The sequence below is a fragment of the Sphaeramia orbicularis genome, chromosome 12 (assembly GCF_902148855.1).
Source record: "Sphaeramia orbicularis chromosome 12, fSphaOr1.1, whole genome shotgun sequence".
NCBI classification, from domain to species: domain Eukaryota; kingdom Metazoa; phylum Chordata; class Actinopteri; order Kurtiformes; family Apogonidae; genus Sphaeramia; species Sphaeramia orbicularis.
Genome location: NC_043968.1, coordinates 67,969,101 through 67,996,361, shown reverse-complemented (window position 1 = coordinate 67,996,361; position 27,261 = coordinate 67,969,101). Strand labels below are relative to the sequence as shown.

At 37.5% G+C, this 27,261-nt stretch overlaps 2 protein-coding genes across 2 annotated transcripts in view; both read left to right on the top strand.

The window, feature by feature from the left end:
• Positions 1-8,685, top strand: part of fubp3 (far upstream element (FUSE) binding protein 3) — a 43,923-nt gene extending 35,238 nt beyond the window's left edge. The window contains exons 13-19 of the mRNA XM_030149552.1: positions 3,282-3,442; positions 3,694-3,767; positions 3,873-3,949; positions 4,310-4,366; positions 6,504-6,553; positions 6,670-6,801; positions 6,901-8,685. Coding sequence (XP_030005412.1) covers positions 3,282-3,442; positions 3,694-3,767; positions 3,873-3,949; positions 4,310-4,366; positions 6,504-6,553; positions 6,670-6,801; positions 6,901-6,909 — 560 coding nt within the window. The 3' untranslated portion in view covers positions 6,910-8,685. The remainder of the gene's footprint in view (positions 1-3,281; positions 3,443-3,693; positions 3,768-3,872; positions 3,950-4,309; positions 4,367-6,503; positions 6,554-6,669; positions 6,802-6,900) is intronic.
• A 5,886-nt stretch (positions 8,686-14,571) lies between these two features.
• On the top strand, positions 14,572-18,729 carry prdm12a (PR domain containing 12a). Its single transcript, XM_030150274.1, has 5 exons — positions 14,572-14,926; positions 16,332-16,522; positions 16,662-16,817; positions 17,021-17,135; positions 17,877-18,729. Exons 1-5 carry the CDS (start codon positions 14,689-14,691, stop codon positions 18,311-18,313), a joined length of 1,137 nt encoding a protein of 378 aa, XP_030006134.1. The 5' UTR covers positions 14,572-14,688; the 3' UTR covers positions 18,314-18,729.
• Positions 18,730-27,261: the final 8,532 nt, after the last annotated feature.

Here is a 27,261-nt window from a genome sequence, read left to right as displayed (position 1 = left end):
GTGTGTGTGTGTGTGGGGGGGTGTATCCCCCATTCACTCCCTCCTCTCATCACAGAAGACGACACAGAGTCAAGAATGAAAAGGCTAAAAGAGACAAACGATATCCCAGAAGGAGGATACGCTTCAATTTTGGGCCCTTTCTCCTGCCAGCTATGTTTCATTTTTCCCTGCTGGTGTAATTGCCCTCCCCACACGTCAGGAAGCTGGCATCTTACTCCGAGGAGGGGGTGGTGTGCAGGAGATGTCTCCTTTTGTTTCCCGATTTGCATGGATGTTACCAGAGAATAGTAGATAAGTGGTGAGACACATGCCAGAGAGTTTTCCTAAGGTAGTACTATCCTGTCAGTTCTGCCAAGCGACTGATCCAGCAGAGTCTGAACTAAAGAGTCTGGAAACTGGCCAGGCCTGATGTGTTGTTTGACCAAGGTGTTGCTCTCCAAGGCAGCATGAGAAGCTTTTTGTCGTAGAAAGGACAGAGATGGAATGATTGCAATATGTTGATTTAACGGTAAATACTATGCAAGTTGTTTGTGCACATGAAAGTAATGGTGACTACTGGAAACGAGCTGGATTACCTTCATATAGATGCTCAAACATTAGTCAATGAGAAGAGTTTTAATTGGTTTATTAGTGGTAGGTTATCAATTCATTTTTAGATGATTAAGGAGAAAAGCAGAAACCAGTTGCTGGTCTTTCATCAGCCTCAAACATCAACAATAATAGCCTGACATTTGAGCTGGATGGTCCAACAATTGTCATCATTGTAATCACGAGGGGGCTTCATGAAAAAAGAACATAGCTTTGACGTGGTTTAAATCACATGGCCCTCAGTTACACAGATGGACTTAAAGGCTCTTATCAATGAAGAGAAGACTTCAAGTTGCAGGTTTGATGGGTCGAGTTGCAGCAAGAAAGCCATTGCTGAGACTTCAGAATAAGAAAAAGAGGCTTGCCTGGGCCATGAAACACCGCCAGTGGACTACTGAAGACTGGAAGAAGGTGTTATGGACTGATCAAACCTACAACTCCAAGTCTTCTCTTCACAGTTGAAACTGAGACTTGCTTACTACGACCACTATTGAGCTGTGCTTGAAGCTGTTGTCCTGTGAGTCACCTATCACACAAGCTGTTGACTCTCAGAAACTTGTCTTCTGATTGTGTTGTGACTTTGGGTCTACCAGACCTCTTCCTGTCAGCATTTCCCCCAGTTTCTGAGTGCCTTTGGATGGTGAAGGAAACTGGACGTACTGACACCTTGACTTTCTTGGCAATTTCTCTGTAGGAAAGACCTACATTTTTAAGTTATGTTGGTCTGTCTCTCATCTATCGTTAATGGCCTTTTCCTCGCCATTTTTATAGTAACACACTACTTTCTGCAGTACAATACTGTTCAAATAATGCTCCCAGCGGTATGGTACCAAAGTGTGTTCCAGCACTACTTTTATGCAGACAGAGGGGGTTGGAAGGAATTGAGAAACGTTGGGACACCTGTAAGAATTGGTAGCACCAACTTTCGAGGCTTGATCAACCTCCATTGCTGTAGAACTGCTTTAAGTTGCTAACCCATTTCTTGTTCGCTGAAAAAGGCCTTTTTGTATAATTCTGAATTGTGCATTATTTTTCAGTTTTGTTTAACCTTACCTTTTTTTTTTTTTTTTTTTTTACTTGTGGCAGTTCACCGCTTACCTTTGTACCATTTCAAGCTGTTCATTGGACTTGAACTGCTTGAATTTCAATACAAAACTGGAAAAATTGGGGTGTTCTAAAACTTTTGACCGGTAGTGTGTGTAGATACGTGGATAGTCTGTAAACAGATAATTAGTGAGGTCAGCAGAGCAGTATTGTTACCCAACTTTATGTGAGGCATAGAAAAATGCGGACAAAATGAACTTTATCCATTTAATGATTTTATTCTCACTGAAGTATAAAAATATGCAAAAAATGCTTTAAAAACTTTACAAAAGGGAAGAAAAATCCAGGTGCTGTTGGTGTGAATCTGCCTCCTCGTCCATGGACAGCAACTGTAAAGAACAAAAAAACAAACCGTGGTTTATTTTGACATGTTCTCCCCAATGTGGACAGTAACCCTGTCTACTGGAACACTGTTAATTACAGTTAGAACAATAACTCTGTCTACTGAAACATGGTTCAGTTAACTACTCTGTTCAGTTCTGCCTTTTATCAACCCACCGAGGAAACAGCGTTTCGGAGACAACATGGACATGTTGTTAGCTTGTTGTTAGCATACCAGTAGCTAGCATTTTAATGTCCATAATGTTTCTCAAAAATCTCCAGTCCGTGTCTGCTGTGTCCGAGTTCAGTGCACCGGTAGTCGGATTCACTGGTCCCCTAAAACCCAGTCCAGCAGGTCCAAATGTGGGATTGTTGCGGGTTCATAGCTCTCGCCAATCCCGTTTGGGTCTATAACCCCGCCCACCGATGACGAAGGGGTTTGTGTCATCAGTGCTTAGTCTGGCCCTGGTTTAGCCCAGCTTGAAGTTGGTGCCTGCCTGGAACCTGTTTGGAATCACTTTGGAACCAGCTGGCCGGTGCTTGGGCGGTGGAAACACAAAGAACTTGTGCCAAGTCAGGCACCGGCTCCGAACCAGCCCTGGAAGCAGTTTGGTGGAAAAGGGGTAATAGATTCTCTCAGGTTTTGCTACGTAATAGAATGTCTAATGTCCAATAATCGAAGGGTTGGCAGTTCGAATCCCGCTTTGTCCTAGTCATGTGCTTTTGTGTTCTTGGGCAAGACACTTCACCCTCCTTGCGTCCAGTGCTGCTACTCACACTGGTGTATGAATATTCAGTGGTGGTCGGAGGGGCCGTAGGCGCAGATTGGCAGCCACGCTTCCGTCAGCCTGCCCCGGGGCAGCTGTGGCTACAGATGTAGTTTACCACCACCAGAGTGTGAACATGTGAGTGAATGAATAATGGATCCACTGTACGCGCTTTGAATATGCATTCATAGAAAAGCACTATATAAATCTAATCCATTATTATTATTATTATTATTATTATTTTTAAATTCCTATTTACACAAAAGTTGTTTTGCAAAGCTTGTAAAGCTGTTTATTGCACTGGAGTAGTTATTTAATACATAATTGACTCCATGTATACGTTTATTTTACAAAGTTCTGAAAGTCAAGTCGAGCCTTGATGTTGCCTTTAACAAAAGAATGATGCAGTCTCTTCCACAGTTGGGCATACCCAACAACGAATTAATAATCCAAAAATGCAGATCAGTGCATCCCTTATTAAATCAGTCATGTCTTTTCTAGGTGGGGAAACCATCAAGAACATCAAGGAGCAGTCTCGCGCTCACGTGGAGCTCCAGAGGAACCCACCGCCCAACACTGACCCAAATGTCCGCATCTTCTCTATCCGAGGCACCCCTCAGCAGTTGGAGAAGGCCCGTCAGCTGATCGATGAGAGAATTGGGGTAGGTGGTCTGCCTTTATTGTCCGGCCTGATATTCATGAGCACACATGTCAGTGTGGGGAGCTCCTGGGCCCACTGTGGACACTGGTGGCCGGCCGGATGTCACCAGAGGTTAAACATAAAGAATCCATCAAATGGACTTAATGGAGTGCATCAGCGGCTGGTCCTGCCCTTTGACCTTGCCTGTTGGTTCCCTTTAAAGACAAGTGTGGTCTCTTATTTGCCGCCTCCTTCCCCTTTTCTGTGCTTCAGGGTCCAGGGATGGGGGGCAACAGCAGCTTCGGTATGAACCCCTACAGCCAGGGACCAACCACTCCACCTCAGCAGTAAGGCCTCCACATCTCTCTTCTAAATCATCATCATGGAAACATAATGCATTGAAATCTGTTGAGACTCTTCTGTTTTGTTTTGGGGGGTTTTTTCACTCGTAGTGGCCCTCAGACATTCATGACAGGAGGATGGGGTACAACCTTTCAGATATGGCAGCCTCAAGGCCAGCAGGACCACAGTGAGTTAAATACAACTCATTTATTCTTCCCTGTACTTTCTTTTAATTATTCCACTTAAAATCCTTCTAAAGTCACATCTATAAAAATACAAGCAACCAAATGGTCTGAGACCTGGAGAACTGTCCAGATTTACTGCTCTCTATTGTTATTTCATCACTGGCTTTACTGTTTTTCTGCATTGTATTTAAAGTTCTGTGTGCTGTAAATGATGATATTCCCTGTGGCTAACCATATCCCTTCCTGCATGGATATGCACTGTTGATGTGAATTATTAGTGCAGTAGCAGATGAAAGCAGAAGGTGGAATAGAAAAGACAGCCTTGCTCTGTAACGCCGCCGCTGTGATCTGTCTGCTTTCAGGTCACAATGGATCCCAGACAGGCCAGATGGACTGGGAGCAGTATTATAAAAAGCTAGGCAAGTGAAGAAAAGAGTATTCATTATCACATAATAGACAACACTAATGCTACTGTGATGAATGAAATGTTTACTTTGACTTTTTTCTACGCTCTCTTAATAGGTGGGTTTCCAGCTTAACAGAACTTTCAGAAAAAATTTCTAAAAGAAATGCAAAACCTTCCCAGTTGGTGTTTGATACAATAATAGACCTGTGCTGGTGATGGGCATGAGATAATTTGACAAAATTCTGAAGCTGGCTTTAAGCTTTTCATCTCACACTAAACCACTTTGTCTAACATTTATTCCTTGAGCTCTTTATACATGCTAACGGTTCATTGTTTTCTTTTCTTTCTTCATTGGTTTGTTGTTTTAATTCAGTGAATATTGCAGTCTCCCCATTGAGCCAAACATGAATGCACAATTATCAGCAAAACCTGTTTTCATTACACCCATTTGCATTTTTATACACCAGCTGTTATGCAATGAAAAAAATAAACATAAAAACTTTTTTTAGGTTTACACTTTGGGTTTGTTTTGTTTTGTTTTTTTTAACACAAATTGAAAATTGAAATTAACACAGCTGAATGGAAACACACTTAATGAATAGACTTTTTGTTTGTCCAAACACCTGATGTTTTCCATTGAGTATAGTGTAAAGGTTGTCACATTTACAAACGGGAGCCATCATAAAAAAGGATTTCATTTAAAACATTATTTATGCTATTGATTTTTATTTACATATTTATGGTTATAAAAGGATAATATCTGTTTAGCTTTAAAAAGTCCTCTTAAAGGTATTCACTCTTGTTTTAAGTAGAGCTGCAGCTATCAATTATTTTGTAATTCACTAATCTGTCGATTATTTTTGTAATTGACTATTCTATTGATTATGTCCTTCAATTTCATTAAACGATTATTTGAATAGGTGAAAAAAATTATGGAAATGTCTAAGACATGTCTGAAAATGAAAACTTGTCCTTCATTCCAGAACCAGCTGAAACAACCACTAAAAGTATATATATAAAAAAATCTAAATACAATTAACAAAAACAACTGTATAAAAGTGTATATATAAAAATATCTATAGATATAAAGAGCAAACAAGTCAAATGACATCTGCAAACAATATGTGCACTGCAGTCTTTAACACATGTAGATCCAACTTAACATGGAACTAACATACAACTGAAAAAAAAGAAAGATAAATATTTGTAATGTTTGTGTGAAAGATTAAATGTTTAACCATTTTAAGACTGCCATTATAAGAGGCCGCCTAGGTGCCTTCATGTTTTCTTTGCAATAAAGGTCAGAAAATGTTTGGGGTTTTTTGTCAAATCTTTTGCACCTTTGTTTTCAAGAAGAGCTTAACTTTCAATTTCTGGCCATTATTTATTATTATAAAATAACTGCTTAAAACAACGTGTTTTACTAAAAAAGAAAAAATGGACTTGAAGTTTTTAGCATATTTATTATCAGAAACAACTGTAAAAATATCATAACGAAACTTTTTGAGGTTGCAGAAATAAACTTTCAACCGTTTTACATGTGCTCAAACATGCTTTTTTTTGCCTTGAATGTTCAGTATCCATATTATGGCTTCATATTTTTTATTTCCAGGCGTTTCTTAAGCCTGAGTGGAAGTCTCTGAAACAGTTTCTTTCTACTTGTAATAGAGTCCCACATTGCTGCTGTGAAGTTTTATATAGCGCCGGAAAGCTCAGGATCTCAGTTTTCCAATGCGGTTTGAATTTTGTGGATAGCGCAAACAGTTCAGGAGTTACAGTAATTTGAATGCTGTAATGTGCAAAATGCAGTGCTGCAGAGATTGCTGTTGTTAAAGGGTTAAAGGAGTAAGTGATGGTTCCAGTGTACAAAAGTGAACACATAGACATTTTCTGCCTTATTGTTCTCGTCTCTTCTGAGCTATGCTCCATGTTGTTTGTGTTGATCCTGGTGTCATGTGCGTCACAGTAAGTATCCATATGAAACGCAACAGTGGAAGCAATTATTAGCAGCAGTGAAATTAAGGAATAGAGCTTCAATTTAGGAAAATTGTAATTGAATGTTTTTTTTAAATTGACTCAATGAATTGTTTCAGCTCATTCAAAGTGTCATTGGTGCTTGTTTTTTGTTGTTTTTTTTGTTTTGTTTTCAGGCCAGCAGAGCCAAGCGCAAAGCACCGGTCCTGAATACAGCAAAGCCTGGGTGAGCTGCGCATGGAAGTGTTTTATTAGAAGCACAAGCATCTGTTGTGACTTCTTTAAATACTTTTCTTATTCGCTCTTGATCTGTTCCATCTCTTCTTTTCTCTCTCACCTCCAGGCCAGACATCTGGTCCTGGATCACAGCCTCAGACCTCGACTACCGACTACAACGCCTGGGTGGACTTCTACCGACAGCCGATGGCCTACTTCAACCAGGGCGCGCAGCAGGCACAAGCCCCGGGCCTTCAGGTAAGAACACACCGCCACTGCAGCATATGACCATGTAGACTGGAAATGGTTGAAGAAAACTGATCGCATAAATCATGTTGATGTGATGTTGTCCTGCAGGATCATTAGAGAAGATGCCCCAAGTTAAAGACTTGAATCACTGAAAGGATGGAAAAGCCCTTTTTTAACCGAGGGTTCTAGATTTGCAACGCCTTGAAGACTTTTTTTCTTAGTGAGAAACACTAGCTGTAGAATGACTTATATGATAAAGTAATATTTCTAAATCAGGAACATTTATTTGTTACTAAATGCTTATGTACACTGTTATTTTGAATAGACAGTATCTGGGATCCCTTTTTGGACTTGAGAGAGCTGTTTTGTTTTTGTTTTTTTCGTTTTCTATATTTTCCTGTATGACTCAGATTGTACCGCCAAAACGAAACCCAAGAGTTGTAACATTTCAAAAGGCAATATAATCTATTTTTTCTAGTTCTGTTCAATGAAACATGACTATGTGCTTAGCAGTCTTGAATATCGTTGTCATATGTCATAAGATGTTTAAAAAAACAAGTGTGAAATGTGTTTTGTTTTTTTCCTTTTACATAATTCAGTGAAATGAAACTGTGATGTTTTGTTACAGGAAATGTTCTTTTTGTTACAAGGTTTAAACAAAGGATTAATGTCAGCCAATGGCAGTAGTTTGAATTTAATTCTTGTTGTGCATTGTATGCTGTTTTTCATTGTCATTTTATTGTACTCTGGGTTAAAAACAAAAAAAAAAAAAAAAACAAGAAGGTGCAATATCTTATTTCACTTTTGAAACAAAGATGGTTCTCTAATATTTTGACAGACTTTTAACTTGTAGTTTTAAGATGTTTTTTTCTTTTTTCAAATGGAAATGTCATGGATAATTTATTACATTGATCTGATATAGGATTTAGGGGGATGTTGCAAATAGCTTTTTTGCCTTTGCTACCTTGTAAAACTATGTATATATGCTCATATATTTGACTGTTAATTTAAAATATATATGTTTCATATATATAGAAATATATAACTATAAAATTACTTTTCCTGTGAGCACTGTTGCAGGAAATTTGTCCCTCTTTTTCTGTTCTGTTTTCATACTGAAAATGTTAAAAAGATTGTGAATGTGTGATTTGAAATTCGATGTTGCATCTTGTTATGAAGAAAACGAAGACGTGGTAGATTTTTTTTTTTTCTTTTTTGTGTATGTTCTGTACCTGAACTATTCAAGACTGCTAAGCCTTTGCAATTCTACCTGTGTGATAATAATTAAGTGTAGTATTTTTATGTTTTAAGTATTATGATCAAAAACTTTGTCTTATTTGGTACCTCCCAGTTCACCAACATCCCACTGAGTCCATCACAGACCAGGACTCAGTGGGATGCTGGACTCAGTCCAATGCTAATAACTTTTTAATTAATTTTTTATTTCTTTGTGTGATCTAATATAAATGAGATAAATAATGCATCATTATGGAAACATGATTCTGATATTAACGTCATTTCTTAATGAAAAGGGATATAATTTGAAAATGTCTAATTATGGTGTTTATTTTCCTTATGTGTACAGTTAACCATGTATTAAAAACATCCAGACTACCTTTATTGTGTACTGTTAAGCTGATTTTTATTGGACGTTATTCTTCTAACTAACATTTGGCTGTGTTTTGTTGTATTCTGAAGTGTTCAAATCTGCTTATAGTTTCACATCTGAATCTTTGAGAGCTCTGTGTATATACTAACAGAAGATCCGTAGAGGATATTTAGGCCGACTGTATGTTTTCATGTTTTATAAACAGAAAATATCTATTTTCTATAGTCTATTGCCCATTCTCAAGTTCAAATAATTGTCCGCAAGCCTCTCTTGTGGTTGAATGACACCATCTTCACTAGTCTTACTGTTAACTGCATCACACGTTCATGTTTCATATGTGGTTATTGAGCTAAAGGAATTGCACATCTCTTGTTGGAGCACCTGAGGTTTTACAGTTATATTTATTTTCATTCTTTTTTGGAGATTAGTCATTGTTCCTTCCATTATTTCATGATATTTGGAGAATTTACATATATAACTTAGTAAATGAAGTTGACACGTTTCATGAAAAGTTAAAGGATGATTAATTCATATGGTACATCATTTTAATGCCCTCAGGTTAAAGTTTTGATCTATGAAAACTACCAATGAATGTCATAAGGCACATTTTCATGTCAGTTGATTATCATTATCTTTCAGTGGTTTTAAGGCTGATTTTTGATCCCAATTGAAAACAGAAGAAATTCTCTCATCTTTTAAATTATCTGTAAAAAAAAAAAAAAAAAAAAAAAAGACTGTGCAAAAGATGCAACAAATACTATGTAAAATGACAGATGAAATTACAACATGAAAGATGAAACTAGATGAAAACTATTACACAAAATATATCGGGATTAATACACTTGGTTCTAATTTTGAGATTTGGTGTCCATTTTGATTTAAGTATTGTAAAAGCTAGCATACATTTAAGAAAAATTAGGGTATTCTGAGTTCTTATTCATGTATAACTTTTGTACTAGATTTAAAGTTTTCATGTTCAGAACATTTGTTTTAACACCATGACCCCAAACACAACATTGAAAAGTTAAAATGGCAAAACCCTTTCTCATCAGAATATATCACATTAGTTTGAAGAAAGTAAAACGCAGAAAAACTGTTGACTGTAAAAAGACAAAATTACATATTGTGAGAAAGCCACTGAAATAAAATGACAGCATGCAAAAACTGTGTTGCCATATGACATAAAATCACACCATAATTATCATGATCATTTCATTGCCCCTGTAGTCACAGACTTTTACTTTTAATATTCTTCCTCTGCTGAGTGATTAAAAATAACACATTCCTGGACTTTACTCTCCAGTTTTGCCCATTTCAGATAGATTTCCTCTCCAGTTTATCATCCACTGCTGCTTCATAATCTGTGACATTGCACATGTTAACAGTACAGCAAAAGCAGTGATGGAGTTTTCCCTCCACCTTCTCCAGAGCTCCTCGAGCTTTGTCACTCAGTGCACATCTTTGCGCTCTGTGGGGATGCTCCTTCCACAGTGGCCCCTGTGGCCCCGCCGTGGCCTCTGCATTGATGCTGTGCAGCTGTTTCCAAATCCAACCCTTGATTTTGATCCTCTTCCTTTTTTTTTTTTTAACACGATGTCCCCATAGACACTTCTGACCCGCTGGTCCATTGTAGACACCTTATAATAATTTACTCTCCAGGACTGAAGTTTACAGGTATTATTTTTCTTTAATCCGTCAGTGTTTATTTAATACTTCATCATTTAAAACCTCAGCTGAACTGGGATATTTGACTGGAGAAGGTAACAAACTATCATAGGTCAGAAGTCTGTGGAGAGAACAGTTTAATGAGTTGATGTGACTATTAGATTGCCAATCTATTCAAATAACTTTGACCTGACAATTTACAAAAAAGGGACATTGTAAGTTTTAGGTTTTTAGTAACAGGGCTGTATTTGATTCTGCAATTTATTTAACTCAGTTATTTCATCAAGAACAAAGCAGCAGAAAATCTGTTGCATCATAGGTTGAGGTTTATAGTTAGAAATTATGAGAAGAAAATGTTATTTTATAATAAGGGGGTAAAAGCAGTTAGTCATCTTTTGCTCTCAATTTTAAGGTGCTGTTTCTGTGATATGTAACTTTGGCTTCCTTTAAATTAATGCAGTGTCCAGCTGTACTCCAGTTATGTTCTGTAACAGGCACAGTTTTTAGATTTTTTATTTAATATTTTCCTTTTGTTTTTAGCCCTTTTCATTTATCTATTACCTCACACAGGTCAAGTCATGCAGTTAAAATTCTCTTAATTCCTTCATCCTTTAGTTTTACACGTTGAGCCTTATGTCAATAATTTGTCCCCTTTTCCATGAACATCCTGTGTAAGACATGTTACCCATAAACAGAATAAATCACAGCTTAAGTTGAAAACATGTCCATTCATTCCTCTGTGACTTGGCCACAATGGCCTCAGTCTGTCCAACTACAGATGTCTTTGTAAATCATTCCATTTCTGTGGTCCGTTGGATTTAACAGCCTGCTTCTAAGTCTCTGCGTACAGTGCTCTGTATATATTTCACAGATTTTCAAGTAGAAAAGTCTTGGGACGTATACAGCAACATACTGGTCATGACATTTAAATATGGCAGTTTTGTAGATAAACTAAATACAGTGCTGTTCTCCTCTAATGCCACTGATGGCCATGACAGCAATAAAAATAAAACAATAATATAATGTGCAGCTAAGAGGTTATGGTCTGCACTGCACTTTGCCAAAATGCCAAACACTTCATTTCCTGTATTCTACTTCATTTTTATGCTTCAGTTTTTGCCTTTGCTAATTACTCTATGGTGAAAATACTTTTGTTTAAAGGAAAATACAAGGTACTGGTTGACACAGGTCTAAATTTAATAGATTTTAAATAATATTTATGCTCCTGCAGAATAATTTCCTCTCATTTAGCCAATAAAATCTCCATAGTGAGTCAACCCACACACAACACATACAGTATAACCAGTTTTATTCTTCTACTTTTTTTTTGTCTTTTGTTTGATGAAATTACATCAGTATTCTTCTTCTTCTTCTTATTATTATTATTATTATTATTATTAATAATAATAATAATAATAATAATAATAATTTATTTTTATTATTATTATTATTATTATTATTATTATTATTATTATTAATTTCAACTTTAATAGTTTGCATGTTTTAGAAGGATTTCATGTCACGATGTTCAATCCTTTCTGCATATATAGTATTTGTGTTTTGGCATGGTTTTTTGAAGGGGTGTTGCTGAATGAAACAGAACTGCAACACGTTTTGACATGAAACGAATGAAACACTAATCAAATCTTTTCACCTCCATGTCCAATTCATATTTTGGATATAAAACCGCAATGAAAAAAAAAGTAGTTAGGCTATAGGGTTTTTAATAATGCTGTTATGCGTCTTTCATGTTTTATTGAAAATATAGAGGCAGGGCTCCCACCTATCCCCTACCAAAATCGACACTTCAGCTTGTACGTGAATCTGATGATGCGGTTTGAACTGAAGTCTAATATAAAATTCCGTATTTTACTTGTAGGCTAATTCAGCTCGTTTTACATGATTTGTTTTCATAGATCTCAGTTTTCGCTTCGTTCACTACATTCACACCAATTTTAAAAACAAAACATGAATGTAATATTTTTATTCGTCTCAATATTTTCGCAATAACAAGTAAAGATCGAAACAATCTGAAAACCTTGCTGCGTAAAAGAATTAAAGCGCACACGCACGCACATGTCGTGGGCCCGTCCCACTCGTGCACATCAGGCAGGTGTGTTGCCTCCCTCTGTCCTGTCCGACGCAGAGGACACTGAATGTGTGTGTTTGTGAAGGGGTGTGTTTAGACGGGGAGGGGGTTGCCTGGGCCCCACTCACCTTTGCAACAGATAAGCCGATCTTCAGTATCCAGCCCACTGTGGCAGCTACCTTAATCTGTTTTTAATGACCCTGCCGTGGTTCCCCCGGGACTCCGCGCTCCGTCCGCCCAGCTGGACGCGCAGAGTGTGTGCGTCTCCTCCGCAGGCCTGAGTCAGCTCCACTGCATTTTAACGTGACTTCGACTATTCCAGTAACCGGTGGTTTAATTATGCCTGATTTTCATTTGTTTATGTTTGCAGAAAAAGTTACAAATTTTTGCAATAAATTCCCATTTTTTCGTGCGTAAAATGCGCGTAAAATACAGTCCCATTTAAAGCAACATTTGACCATCTGTAAACTTTTCACGTTTTTGTCTTACCCTCAAAGTTCACATGTTCTAATCTATTTTATGGACAAACTCGAGTCCATTTCTCCACATTTTCTCGAGGCTTATTCGCCCATGTCCTGATGAGCGTAAAACTCGTTTATTTATCCCCAAACAAACGCTTTTCTTTGATAGGTTTCCCACCAGCTCTTTGAAATAAAACAATTACCACACTCTTTGTGCAATAATTGTCAATCATCCACATTAAATTGATAAGCTTTAAATGGACAGAAGAATAGCGCAAATTGTTTTACAATAGGGCGGCTAAGCAGGATGATTTGCCATTGCTGACATGCCCGGGGCTTTACCAGCTAGAAATAATGCCATAGGTTAATGCATAAATAAGCAAATCAAATCCATGCGTTACCCCAATTCAATTCATTTAATTCCTCTTTAATAAAGAACGGCCCCGCCCCCTGTCCCCGCCATTTACCTCGGATTTGTGCCGATGAATGCTATAAATGTAAATCAATCTAGATGAGAAAGAATCCCATTCTGTGAGCAGAGAAATTTCATCTGGGAAAAGGAGACAAATGTAGGAGGGGCCCGCTCATAAAAAGCAGCTGTTTCGCGGTAATCTTTTTTCGTGCCCTGTCACTCACCTTGCCTTTTCAGTATCTGTGCTGCTCAAAAACCTCTCCGCTATTGTATTTAGTTGCCATATCTTCTTTCCCATTACATTGCCATAGTCCATATTCGTCCAGAGAGACACAGAGACAGGGAGACATTGAGGCACAACTTGCCCGTTTTTTCGGACAATCCCCCTTGTAGTTGTAGGAGTGAAAAGACTAGTGCATGGATGTCAAATTGCCCTCAAAACACCATGAAAGATTGATTTGCAGCACTTTTCAGGGCCCTGACATTACTTGGAGGGGAGCTGAATAGGAAACCTGTGAGCCGGGGATGGAATAAAGATGTCCTCTCTGCTGGAAAAGAAGGAAAACTGCCCATTTAGACTCCAGTCCATCAAGCCCGAAAAATAGGCAAACGAGGAAAAAACACAGAGGACTGTGACTACTGAGAAGAAAAGCGGCCGTATATACTCATCTAAACGTTGTCACAATACCGATGGGGTGAGGTGGGGTGGTGGTTGAGCGGGGGCGGGGGGTGTGGGGGGGAAGAACATCCATGAATATTAAACCGCTTACCTCCACAAGGGCCGCAGAAGTGAACCACGTCAAAGCAGCTTTGCATTTTTTGCATGCGAACAATGCTGTAAAACACGTCGAGCTTGTTTTCCATTCTTTATTATTCCCGCGCTAACTCCTCACAAAAAAAATTCATATTACCAGCGCATGAATACGAAATGCCTGAGAAAAAAATAGGCGAGCAACTCCCAGACTCAATGACCCACTTCTATGGACGGAAAACCGCAAAAATTCCCACTTAAACCGACAGCGGTGCAACCTGTTTTGATTTTATTTATTTACCCTGGCCTTTAGTTTTTCTGTTGTATTATTTCTCATTAGTTGAAACACTTAGGCCTACACTTTCCAGCCTTTTAATTAATCTGTGCGCTTTGATTGATCCTTTTTCATGTTAGCATTTGAGGCATTTCATTTTTCATTTTTAGGAACATGAAAGCCCCTTGTATTGTTCCCCCAGAAGTCTGCATGCATTTGTAGCTTTGCACAATACGTTGCAATCATTTGAGGTCCACTTTACGCGCAGATGGAGTAAAGTTTTGTCCATGCGCTCTCGCTCTCTCCTGTGTGTGTGGGTTTTTTTTTTTTTATGTCCTCAGATGGTTCGTGGCGGTGCCGCAGCAGCAGCAACACGCAGCTCCACACGATGAGGGGTGTGTCATTAATAAGTAATTAGACAGGGGTCACACTAGCCACTTCTATAAAGAGACCCTCAGCGCCAGGCAGGGCAGCTTTACGCACAGACAGCAGTGTGGAGCACAAGGACGGAGGAGCAGCTCTGACTGTTCACTACTTCTTCCACTCTTCTTTCTTCGTCTTGTCGTTGCTCCCCTGTTGTCATTTTCAGGGTTTCCGTAATATTATTAGTATTATTATTATTCCTTTCTTGCAACATGGGCTCCGTGCTACCTGCAGACGCTCTGGCTCTCAAGGCTGGATTTAAGTGTCCGCCCGGCAGCCGCTCGCTGTCGGACGTGATCACCTCGGACATCCTGCACAGTTTTCTGTACGGCAGGTGGAGGAACGTGCTGGGAGAACACCTGGCGGAGGAGCGGCACAGCGGCGGCGGCAGCGGCAGCAGCCCCAAGACCGCCTTCACCGCCGAGGTCCTGGCTCAGTCCTTCGTTGGAGGTTGGTGCTTCTAATTCACTGTTGTCGCACCTACTGGTTTATTTATTGACATACTTTGATTACGTCTTATTATTTTCTGTTCATGTCTTTTGTTGTGCGTAAACGGATGTTTAATTTGGGTTCTTTTTGGTAAATCCATGTAATTTTAGCCCATGTGTTTTAACTACACCTGACTTTGTGATGAACATTATTTTACACACTTGGAATAATTAGGCCTGTGGGATCAGAAAGTGTCTGCAGTTTTTAGCAAATTTGTATTGATCCACAAGTCCTTTTTTAACCTTCCCACAAACTTTTTGCGTCTTTGCTTCACTTCCAACCCAACTTCTCAGACATTTCTTTCCCAAGGTTGGTGTGCTTCATTTGTTACTATTTTCTCCATTTTCCCTCTTTTATTTCGATCCATTTAACGCATTAACCCTTGCAGTTCTCCCAGACCTCGGCGTTCAGAGACTTGTTAGGCGTGTAACTGCCGCTGATTGAAAGACGCGGGGCATTAAATTCATTTGGTTAACTTTGTGCTTGACCTGGGAAAGTTTCCACTTAAACCTCGAAGAGAGAAAGGTTTCCTTTCTTTAAGATGTCCCGGGTTTTTATCCCGCATTCATCAATCTCCGGACAGTCTCTTTTCCTCTCTTGGCAGCTATGGGGCTCCAGAGCTTTTCTCTTTTTCTCTCCTTAAAAGATTTGCTGTTCCTCGCATAATGCACCGTGAAGGCTAAATCTAATGCTATTCATAGCATGTCAACCATCTAATCGCCTTTCCATTTTTTTGTTGCAGAAATTCCTGAGTCTTTTAAACAAGTCCTCGTTTCATTCAGTGCAAATTTATTGCTACAAAGTTCTTAAAAGGATAATGAATTTGGAATTAGCCGTTTCTTTTCCAGTAAAGTTTAATGAATATCACATCTGAAGCATGACAAATTGCTGGACCCTCGGCAATAGAGGACCATTTAACCCTTATTCGGTCGGTCTTTTTTAGGAGCCTCAAATAAAAAAAAATCTTTGATTTTGACATTAAAGAAGCGCAAGATCCCCCCCCACACACCCATTCTGTTGCGAATGAAAATGCTTTCCGAGGGGGTTTCTCTACACAACAAAAACTTTCAATTCAGCCACATAATCGAATTAAACGGAGGATAAGGTGTAGCTTAATATTTCGTGACTAAAATAAGATCCAGTCCATTTACTGCTTTCAGGACTTTTGGAGCAATCCTGTTTCATGAGGAGCTTTGGCATCCACTCAGCCTGCAAAACAACTCTGACCGCAAAACCAGATCCACTGTTTTATCCTCCTCTGAACTAGGCCTGAAATACCTTAATACTTCAACCCACTTATGGATACACATCCTACATTTCCTCAAGTGTATTTGTGTTTGCTCACACGTCTTATTCACTTTTGCAGAGGTGCAGAAGCTGTCCAGTCTGGTGCTGCCCAGTGAGGTGATCATCGCACAAAGCTCCATCCCCGGAGAAGGTCTGGGCATCTTCTCAAAAACCTGGATCAAAGCAGGGACCGAGATGGGCCCCTTCACGGGCAGAGTCCTGTCCCCCGAGCACGTGGACCTGCTCAAGAACAACAACCTCATGTGGGAGGTGCGAGGCCTTTTCTGATTCACTTCCATTTATTCAGCCTGTACTGATTAGACCATAAAGTGGAGGTAGTTTCTAAGTTTATCATCTCTGAACTAAAAATATGTATCCTTTTTAATCCCTGGTGTTTCTGTGCGTTCAGGTGTTCAATGAGGACGGCACTGTGCGCTACTTTATAGACGCCAGTCAGGAGGACCAGCGCAGCTGGATGACATACATCAAGTGCGCCCGCAACGAGCAGGAGCAAAACCTGGAGGTGGTGCAGATCGGCAGCAGTATCTTCTACAAAGCTGTGGAGGTGAGGGTAGTTACATGGACTGCTACTGCTTCTCTAGGATTTTAGAGACCGCCTAGTTGCCTCTGTCTTGTCCTGCAGACTAGCGCCACCTGCTGGACAAATTGAGACATAAACATGCTGCGTCTGGAACTAGGAAAGTAAAGCGTCACGTTGCGTTAAGATGGATCCACTTCATGATCATTGTTTTTTTTCTCCATATCCAGACAATCCCACCAGACCAAGAGCTTCTCGTGTGGTATGGAAACACACATAACACATTCCTGGGAATCCCGGGGGTCCCGGGCGCAGAGGAGGAACACCAGAAGAAGAACAGGAATGGTCAGTCACTTTACTATATAGTCCAGTAGTTGTGTATCCTCTGCTGTGTGTTCTGTGTGTGCGTAACGATCGACTATGGGTATTTGATGACTTACAAGTTAACAGCCTTCATTGTATTTTGTTGATTTTATTCCCAATAACCTACACAAATACTAAATTAACTGATAAAGACCCAAACGTCTACCGCCGACCAATTGCATCTATTGACAAGCTAATGTTAAATAGACTAACTGTTGATCCACAAATCCTATCAATATGTCAGTAATTGGTGTAAAATGCAGATTGTCATCTTTTCATGGTCATCAGATATTACCCACTTGGATGTTCAGAGGCTCTGTAGTGAACATGGAAACACCGTCATCTTCTACACTGATTCACTAGTAAAACCCATGGACTTTGATCAATGACAGTGGATAGAGACACTTGTTTTATGTCCAGTTAATAATATATTTTTGCTGAAAAGGTCACTTTTTCAATTTTTTCCCTTCGATCTGAATTTACTCTGATCTTTTATGAACATCTACACGATCAGTGAATTAAAAAGGCTATAGAAAAATACATGATTTTCACTGAAAAATTCATAATGCAGAGGATAATAGGCTATCAGAATAAATCACTTGCGAAAGACAAAGTTGTGACAAAAAAAGTTGTGGGATAAATTAAAAACTTAAGTTTGAACTCCAGTTATCTCCATAAGTAATATTTCGACTTTGACCGTCCTCTACTTGTTTCCTCCTCCAGATGACTCCCACTCATGTGAAAGCACCTCCTCATCCTCCCCATCCTCCTCCACCAGCACCACCACGGGCCGCATGCGCTGCGTCATCTGCCACCGTGGCTTCAACTCGCGCAGCAACCTGCGCTCTCACATGCGCATCCACACTCTGGACAAACCCTTCGTGTGCCGCTTCTGCAACCGCCGCTTCAGCCAGTCGTCCACGCTCCGGAATCACGTCCGCCTGCACACCGGTGAACGGCCCTACAAATGCCACGTATGCCAGAGCGCCTATTCGCAGCTGGCGGGCCTGAGGGCGCACCAGAAGAGCGCACGGCACAAGCCAGTGGCGGCCGGAGCCGACGTGGCCTCCCAGGTGTCTCCTCCACCCCCACAGATGACCACGCTGAGCCACCAGCACCAGATGCCCCTGGTGCACCACATCCCCACCATGGTACTATGATGACAGACACTCGAAGGGACAAAACAACGTTGCACTTTAGTTTAGAGCTGCGGTGGAGAAGAGAAAGGAGCTCCTTCACGAGTTTTTAATGTGAACTCGGAGAGACGTGGCAGGTTGTTGCCTTACTTGCAGTTTTTGCTCGTTTCAGTCTCGTTTACTTCTCTGTATATTCTTATATCTGGACAAGTGAGACTTTTATGTTTTTCATATTTTTGCATCCACTTTCTTTCCCACAACAAACTCATTGCCTCAGGTGAATAGTCTCAAACAGCAGTAAGAGGTGTGTATGTATCAGTGTACATTGTTTCAGGTGTATCGTTCCACACTGTAAACTCAAATTGCCACTTTAACCTTGTACAGACTGTATACTATTGAGAAATGTGTAATTCCAAAGTTGTATACATGTGAATGTAAATAGATTTGTGCTTTCTTCTATTCTTAATAAATGATATGATATTACATCTGTCTTATGGGCTCTGTTATTACCTACCATTTTTGTGACCAATTTTTTGTATTTATTTCTTTCAAACAGAAACATTAAACAAAACCTTTGGATGCGTAGCCATCTACATCAGACAAAACATTTAAGAAAATAATTGCAAATTTAGTATTAAGAACACTGGTAAAGAAAATAAAAAGTAGAAACAGAAAAAGGGACTGAAAAAGAAAACACTCCATTCAAACCCTCAGATCCTTAAGATTACATAGTGATAGTGCAAAAACTTTGGAGGTTTCCTGTGAACAGAGGTCAAGCCTCAACTACTGATTCACTGGCCCTGTGTACAGGAGCAGTAAAGTATTCTAAATATCCAATCCCCAAAATCGTCCAAGCCCATGCATGAATGAGAAAAGAGTAAGGGGGCAGGAGACTTCCAGTGAGCGGGCACCAGCTTTCTTGCCACTGTAAGACTTGCCAAAACCATCCATTTTCTGGTAAGTCAGTCCCAGAAGTGACAAATTATTCAAAATATGTGTAATGGGTCAGCATTTTTGCTATTTTATTTATTTTTTCCCATATATTATTTTCAGAAAATTTAAAGTCGATGTTTCTGAGACAGACTCTTCTATATTTGAGATAATGTTAATATTACATTTTGCTGTCCTACAAGTCAGTCCCAAGTTAAGATGGATTGTTTTTCTGTAAAACTACAACCTCTATTGTAGGGAATTATTGCATAGAGGTTATTGTGTCTTGTGTTATCGTAATAAATGTGACTCACAGAGTAAACTCTAGTTTAAAGCTTAAAACATATAAACATATAATGTATCTTTGACGGAAAAAATAGAGGAAATATAAAAAAGTGGAATTCTCTGAAATGTTATTACTTGACTGATGACTATAAAGCTACAATACAGATTTTAGCTTGGGCAATGTCCTAAATAAGCATGACCTTTTAAACCAGATTAACAGAAATCTGCTTTTTCAGTTTGTAATAGTCCTAGATTTAGCGTTCCTGAATGGACTCTTTTGATTTTGAGAAGGCAGACACATATAATTACACTATAGTTCAGGACTCCACGATCCAGCTGTCAGTAATTTGAAATCAGCCATATTAAAACTGAGACTAACTGTTCAAGATGAAGGTTAAAAATACTGAAAGGATATGTACTGAGATGCATTTACTGGAGAAAAAATAAAATAAAATTAACTACATACCTGAATATTTATTTACATCAGACACTTGGCAGAACACCTCTGAACCTGCACACCAAGCAAGTGGGGTTGATTTTTTTTTTTTTTTTCATCATATTTTATGTATTTATATTGTTTCTACAATGATCCTCTTGTTTCTTTAACTACCAGAAAGTCCACATCTACATACGAGAACTTTATATTTCACTAACCCTTCTTTCTTTTTTAACTTAAAACCGTTGCTCTCCTTTAGGACTACTGTTTTGCATCCTGCTAGCAAACACATAGTAAGCTGATCAGTCAAAAACAAGGCAGATTAAGCTTATTCAACAGCTGCATGTGAGATAAAAGTGTTTGACATTTGAAGATTGAAAAATTTTTTATTTATGTTTATGTCATTTACAGTTTGGTATGGATGTGAATTTTTTAGCAGGAGTTACAAGCTTGGACACAGATTAGTTCATTTAAGGACATTGGGAACATCATTGTGAAAGTAAAATGATGTTGAGAACCCCAGTACGCTATAGAAAACATGACTGTTCTGGAAATCATGTGTATAGGGTGGTACATGTTATGTGCCCTGAGTTAAACTGAGCACAACTGGTTCTATATCATTTCATACATGACAGTGCAGTGTGACACACTGAAGGAAGATGTGGTGGGTTGCAAAAATTGCAACCAAGTTGAAGTTTTTAGGGTAGATTTGTTGCTTTGTTTGCCCCTTTGATCATTGCACAGCCATGTTTGGGAGCTGAAGTAAAGAGTTGTATACTTCACACTGGGATGTGCAGTAAAATACATTTACTGTCTCCATATGAGAATGACATATTTTCACAAACTACTTCATGTTCAAAGACAAAGCTAAGTTTTTATACTGATTATACCTTACTAAATTGACAATGCATGCAAAAGATGAAAAAAAAAAAAAAAAGCTGCTGTTTCAGGAGATTAATAAAAAAAAAAAAAAAAAGAAAAAAAAAAAAAGTAGATTCATGATGAAATTCTGAAAAATGTGTTTCTTTGCAGTAGAAAGTATAAAGGATGGTTGTGTTTTGAGTGTTGATGCTGTGTCTTTTCCCGAGTGTCAACAAATGAAAACTAAGCTGAGAGTATAAAAACACATAAAAGTTTATGTAGTAAAGAATTAATTCACACCTAATAAACAAAGCATTTTTGACATTTTTGTGTTTTGCATGTTGAGCTAGGAATTATTCACCATCTTTAATAATGTGGAAATTGAAAGTTTAGATTAGATACCAAGAAAGAATGGTGAAAGTAATGATCCTTTCTTTGAATATTGCTGCCGCTGAGATAAATCAATTTGTTATTCAGGCTATTTATTCTCAACACTAAGATAACAAGCTACTGCAGTTTTTATTTCCTCCACAAGATGATGCCATATGCACAGACAAGGAGAAGCAACACTTGCTTTTAAACCTTATTCCACCCAAATACTCCTTTCTGTCCTCATAGTTTTGGTTTTAATTATAGAGGCAGTCAGAGTGATGCATAAACAGTTTTGTTTATTAAATGGATTCATGAGGTCTTTTTTTCCAGATATATTTACTGCATTTCTGAGCCATTGCTTGTGCTTGTCAGCTGTCAGACATCATCCCACTTCACAAAAGGGAGTTTACAGACAAGTCATCATTAAAACAAGCACAGAGAGATCTTGAAAAAGTTGAAAGACACATTAACATGCTATGAGTGAATACAGTGATCAAGTGGAGGAAAGTCGACATCTAACTCTCCTGGATGAAGTTAGGACTGAGACCTGCAGGGAGGTTTTTGAGGAGATGGTGTTTCATCACTGGAAACTGTCCACACCTTTTGTCCTGTACAATGAAGAAAAAAGAAATCAATTGTGACCAGTACACCCCTGTACGAGGGAGAGTCAAAAAGTTCTCAGATAAATGTCAAAGACAAAGGCTGTGTCAAAGACAGCCCCAGCAATTCTACAAAGAAGGAATATATCAATGGAAACATAGATTGGAAGAGTGTTTGGACTCTGATGTATGTAGAAAAATGATTTTGTTATTTTGATAAATAAACTTTTAATTACATTTGTTTTTGAGAACTTTTTTTCCTCTCCCTTGTATGTGCAGTCGAATTAAAAAATAAAATAAATGAACTTTTTCACACCTTTGCTCTGTCATCCTGCTGATACCCTGGTCTTTGAGGACCCACAGCATTGAACTATCCAGTCTGCAACATGGTACAGAGCTGAAGACAAAAGGGACGTAGTACTCTTAGGGGGAATGCATTATTTGTTTTAACCTCCATTTAACCAGGAAGGAAAGACAAGGGTACAGCCAAACATACATAAATGACAAACTCATCAAACATCAAATAATCAACAAATGATAATCAGAAATTTATCAATATCAGAATCACTTTGAACAACTCAAGTTCTTTAGGTTTCAGGACATTTTTCTGATTATTTCCAGAATGTTACAAGCAGAGGGAGCAAAAAATGATGATAGAAGCAGATCTAAGATAGACTTGTGAATAAAAACAGGAAGACAAAGCTGACCATCCAACAGCAAAAATGGATGAGTGATATTAAATGTTAATGTATCGTGGGAATCAGCAACCAGATCACAGAAGCAATTTTCACACGTACGCTATGTACATCGCATCACCATGGCACAGCACAGACAGAAACATGAAAAAAGTTTCTTCTTGGCTATAAGTAGCAATTACTTTGTGTTAATACTTGATAAAATTATGTTGGACGAATTTAGCAACACAACATGTGTTGACTGATCTGCTTTATATGAAAGACGATAAGGGCCACAGTGAAGACTAAATAAGTAGAAATTTCAGGAGTTAAGTTATAATCTTTCAGAAAGAAAAAGTCGATCAGAAAGTTGTGGTTTACCAGGGTTTTCCAAAACAATATTATCTGTTGATAATATTGATTTTTAATTTAATATTATTATTTTTTTATTTAGATAAACATTAGTCAGTTCATTGCATTAGTTTTAAATTTCACCATGTATATATCCTTTAGATGTTGCATATATTTCTTCTGTCAATGGCATAGAGTTGGCCTTTTGTGTATTTTCAGTATTTTTTTGTAGTGCCGTATATTGTCAGTATTTTTCAGTATACATTTTCTGTATAATTTTTGTGTGATAGTTTTTATTTACGGTCTTTCTTTTCACACTTTAAAAATTTGCTGTTTAACAAAACAGACCTGCTAAACTGATTTTCATTCTTTCTCTCACAGTGACAATAAAGATTTATTCTATTCTATTCTATTCTATTCTATTCTATTAGTCTGACAAAAAGATGCACCAAAGCTTTATTGGTCACTTAAGGCAATTTTAAAACTTAGTCAAAGAAGTGAACAACTTATTATTTTTATTATTATTATTATTATTATTATTATTATTATTATTATTATTATTAATAATAATAATAATAATAATAATAATAATAATAATAATAATAATAATAATAATAATAACAATAATAATACATCAGTTTTACATAGCGCTTTTCTAAGTACTCAAAGAGGCTTTACAATAAACAGCCAAGGGACGAACACAGCAAACAAGTAAACAGATACGGAGTTAATACTAAAGGGTGACCAAAGAACAAATACTCATGCAAAAATGTAGAAAAATGTAAAACTTAAACCCACAACCCAAATATATCTAGACCTCACATTTGTCCTCACTTCAGTACATTCAAAAGTATAAAGACCTCTGAAAGTATTCTCTCTTAATTTAAAGAAATCTTGAAGGGTATTTGGAACAATATTATTTTTTCCTTTATGAGTCCTGTCTAATATTTTAATATATACAATATCCTGCAATTCATATCCACATCCATTAAAATATATAAAACATATATATACCACATAAATATCCCATATGGTTCTTATCCCTCATCTTCCATATACCTATTTAGAAAATTTTTTTTATACCTCTTTTTAAATATATTTATGTTTGTACTTTGCTTTATCTCTTGCTCCAGACTGTTCCAGAAAGTCACCCCACAGCTTGATATGCACATACTTTTCATTGTTGTTCTCACTTTATGTTTATTAAAATTTAGATCTCCCCTTAAATAATAGCCTCCTCCTTTCTCTGTGAACATTACCCGGATATTTTTTGGCAATAGATTATTTCTTGCTTTGTACATTATCTACGCTGTTTTAAATTAACCAAATCCATAAATTTCGATGTGCGTAATTTTATAAATAGCGGATTTGTGTGTCCTCTGTATCCTTCTTTGTTTATTGTCCTTGTTGCTCTTTTCTGAAATGCGAATATCGACTGTAGAGTGCTTTTATAGATGTTTCCCCAGACCTCCACACAGTTGGATAGATAAGATAAAAACAGTGAAGAATCTAGGATATGCAATGATTTAGGATCCAGAATATGACTTATTTTTTCAAGAATTGCAGTGCATTTTGCAAGCTTTGCTCTTATGGTGGCTTATATGAGGCTTTCAGCAGAATTTGTGGTCCAGGATTACACCAAGAAATGTTATTTAATTTACTCTTTCTATTTGTGTATTATCAATAATCACTTCTACATGGGATTCTGTTTTTTGTTTTCTAAACAGTATAATTTTTTGTTTTGCTCAGCTTTAGTGAAAATTTATTTCTGTCAAACCACAGTTTTAGTTTGTTTATTTCTGTTGTAATCATCTCCAATATCTGCTGCAAATTCTCCCCAGAACAGAAAATATTTGTGTCATCTGTGAACAAAACATATTTCAGTAATTTTGATACTCTGCATATATAATTGATATATATTATAAATAGCTTGGGACCTAATACTGACCCCTATGGTACCCCACATGTTATTTCCATGTACTCTGATTTATGTTCATCTATTTGCATGAACTGTTGCCTGTTCCTTACAGAGCTTTTCAGCCAGCTCAACCCAACCCCCTTATCCCGTACATTTCCAGTTTAGTTGATAATGTGTTGTGATCATTAGTATCAAGGCCTTTTTTTAAGGCCCAAAAATACTCCTACTGCTATTTTTTAATTGTCTGTACAACCTGTGATTTCTTCCATTAATTTGATTAGTGCCAGAGATGTTGATCTGTCTGTTCTGAATACATACTGATTTTCTGTAAGTAGGTTGTGTTTTTCAATGAATATGTCTAGTCTGTCTGTAAATAGTTTTAAGAGTATTTTGAAGAATTGAGGGAGTAAAGAAACAGGCCTGTAGTTTGTGAAATGATGTCTATCCCCAGTTTTACACAGTGGTATCAGTTTTGCTATTTTCATTTTGTTCAGAAATGTACTTGATAGAAAAGACAAGTTGCAGATGTGGGTCAGTGGTTTTGCGATTTCTTCAATAATGTTCTTCACTGTTGTCATGTTGATATCGTTCCAGTCTGTAGAGGTTTTGTTGTTACAGTTTCTTACTATCTTCATGGTTTCTTTTTCATCAACTGCTCCCAGTAAAATTGTACTTGGGTTTCTATCCCCCAAATCCTCTACATCTTCACATTCTGTTGTCTCTGGTTCCTTTATTTTTGTTGCTAATTCTGGTCCCACATTTACAAAGAATCTGTTAAAACCATTCACCACCTCCTCCATATTATTAATAGTCTTGTCATTTTCACTGAAGTATTTCAGGTAATTTATATTTTTGGAGGCGTTTCTCACAATGCCATTTAGAGCACTCCATATTCCTTTAATGTTATTGTAATTTTTTCCTCAATAATTTATTATAATATTCTTTCTTACTTGTCCTTACAATGTTAGTTCATTTATTGCTATATTTCTTATATCTATATGTTTTTCTTATGTATTTTATGAATGTGTTCAAGTAACACAATTTTGTTTGTAGTTTTACATATGTTTTGTGCAGCCAAGGACAGTACATAAACAATTCACATTACATACAGAATGTATTAACATTAACAGGACCTTAAAACTCACCAACAGATGTATAGTATCAAACAAATGTGAAGTGTGCAACATCTGTTCAAAGTATGTCCAAACAGTTGTTCTTTTATCTGCTTGTAGTATCAGATTTTGCTGCTGCCAAGATGAAGTGGCTTGAAACATGATCACACCCCTATCAGGTTTAACACACTGCGTGTTTAAAGCTCCATCCAATTATAGATGTATATGTTGTGCATGTTTTCTACAGTATTTGGAATGTTTTGCCGAACAAAGCCATGATATAGTCGTTGATGAAAAACATATTCGATCTTAGCTTCTACACAAATGATTTTGAATAAACTTGTCAAAACATATATTTTTCTTACATATTTGTAAAAAAAAAAAAAAGTTTGGGTACTTACCAGAACATAATAGTCACAGCAGCATATCTCACTCTTTGTATCAGTGTTATTCTCTCAGTTGGTATTGCTGTCCACTTGGCTGCTCTTGTGTGGTAAATGTTACTGTAGTGAACCGACTCTACAGTGACAGTATTTCTCTGTTGCTGGGACTCACTTACATCAGACAATGGGCTGAGTCATCATGATACTACAGGTACGATGTGTTGTCACGAGTTTTCTATTGATGATACTGATGACATTGATTCACACATACATGGACTGAGGATGAAAGGACAAATGATAGAAATAGAATAGCAAAATAACAGTTTATCAATGAACATCAGTCAATTGCATAATTTATCATAATTTATGCATAAGTTCAGTTGCAAGTGCAGTCAGGTAACCAAGAATAAGTCTCTGTCAGTTTTTAAAGAACATCATTATAAATTATTGCACAAGTTGACATCAGTGATGGAAAAGTATTCAGATCCTTTATTTAAATCAAAGAACCAACACCACAGTGTGAAAATACTCCACTGCAAGTATACATTCTCCATTTAATAGTCTTATGTCAATAAAAGAATAGTATACACACATTATTAACAAGATATAAGTGAAGTATGAAGTGTTCATTTTGCAATAAATTGGTTTTGTTCTCTACATCACCATTATAATTGATCTTTTTATATCAATATCACTGTTGCACTTATGTGTGTTGCATTTTACCGCTGATCTCATTTTTTCTGCTTAATGGAATGTGTGTGTGTGTGTGTGTGTATTTGTTGTGCCACTATCCTGTGAAAACTACATTTTTAAGTAGTCTATTTTATATTGAAGTAAGAGAATTTTCTCAGCTCTTAAAAGATGTCTGTGTAGGTTTTTATTTGCCCAGGTCATCGTTATTCTTGGTAGTTCTTCTAGATTCAACTGGACTGGTTTAGCTCTTTCATTTGTCATCCAGGAGACTTCTTCACTTATAAAAAGTGGTGGGGAAATTCTGACTTATAAACCTGTGGAGGGAGTGGTCTGTGCAGGTGTTAATCCATATACTAAT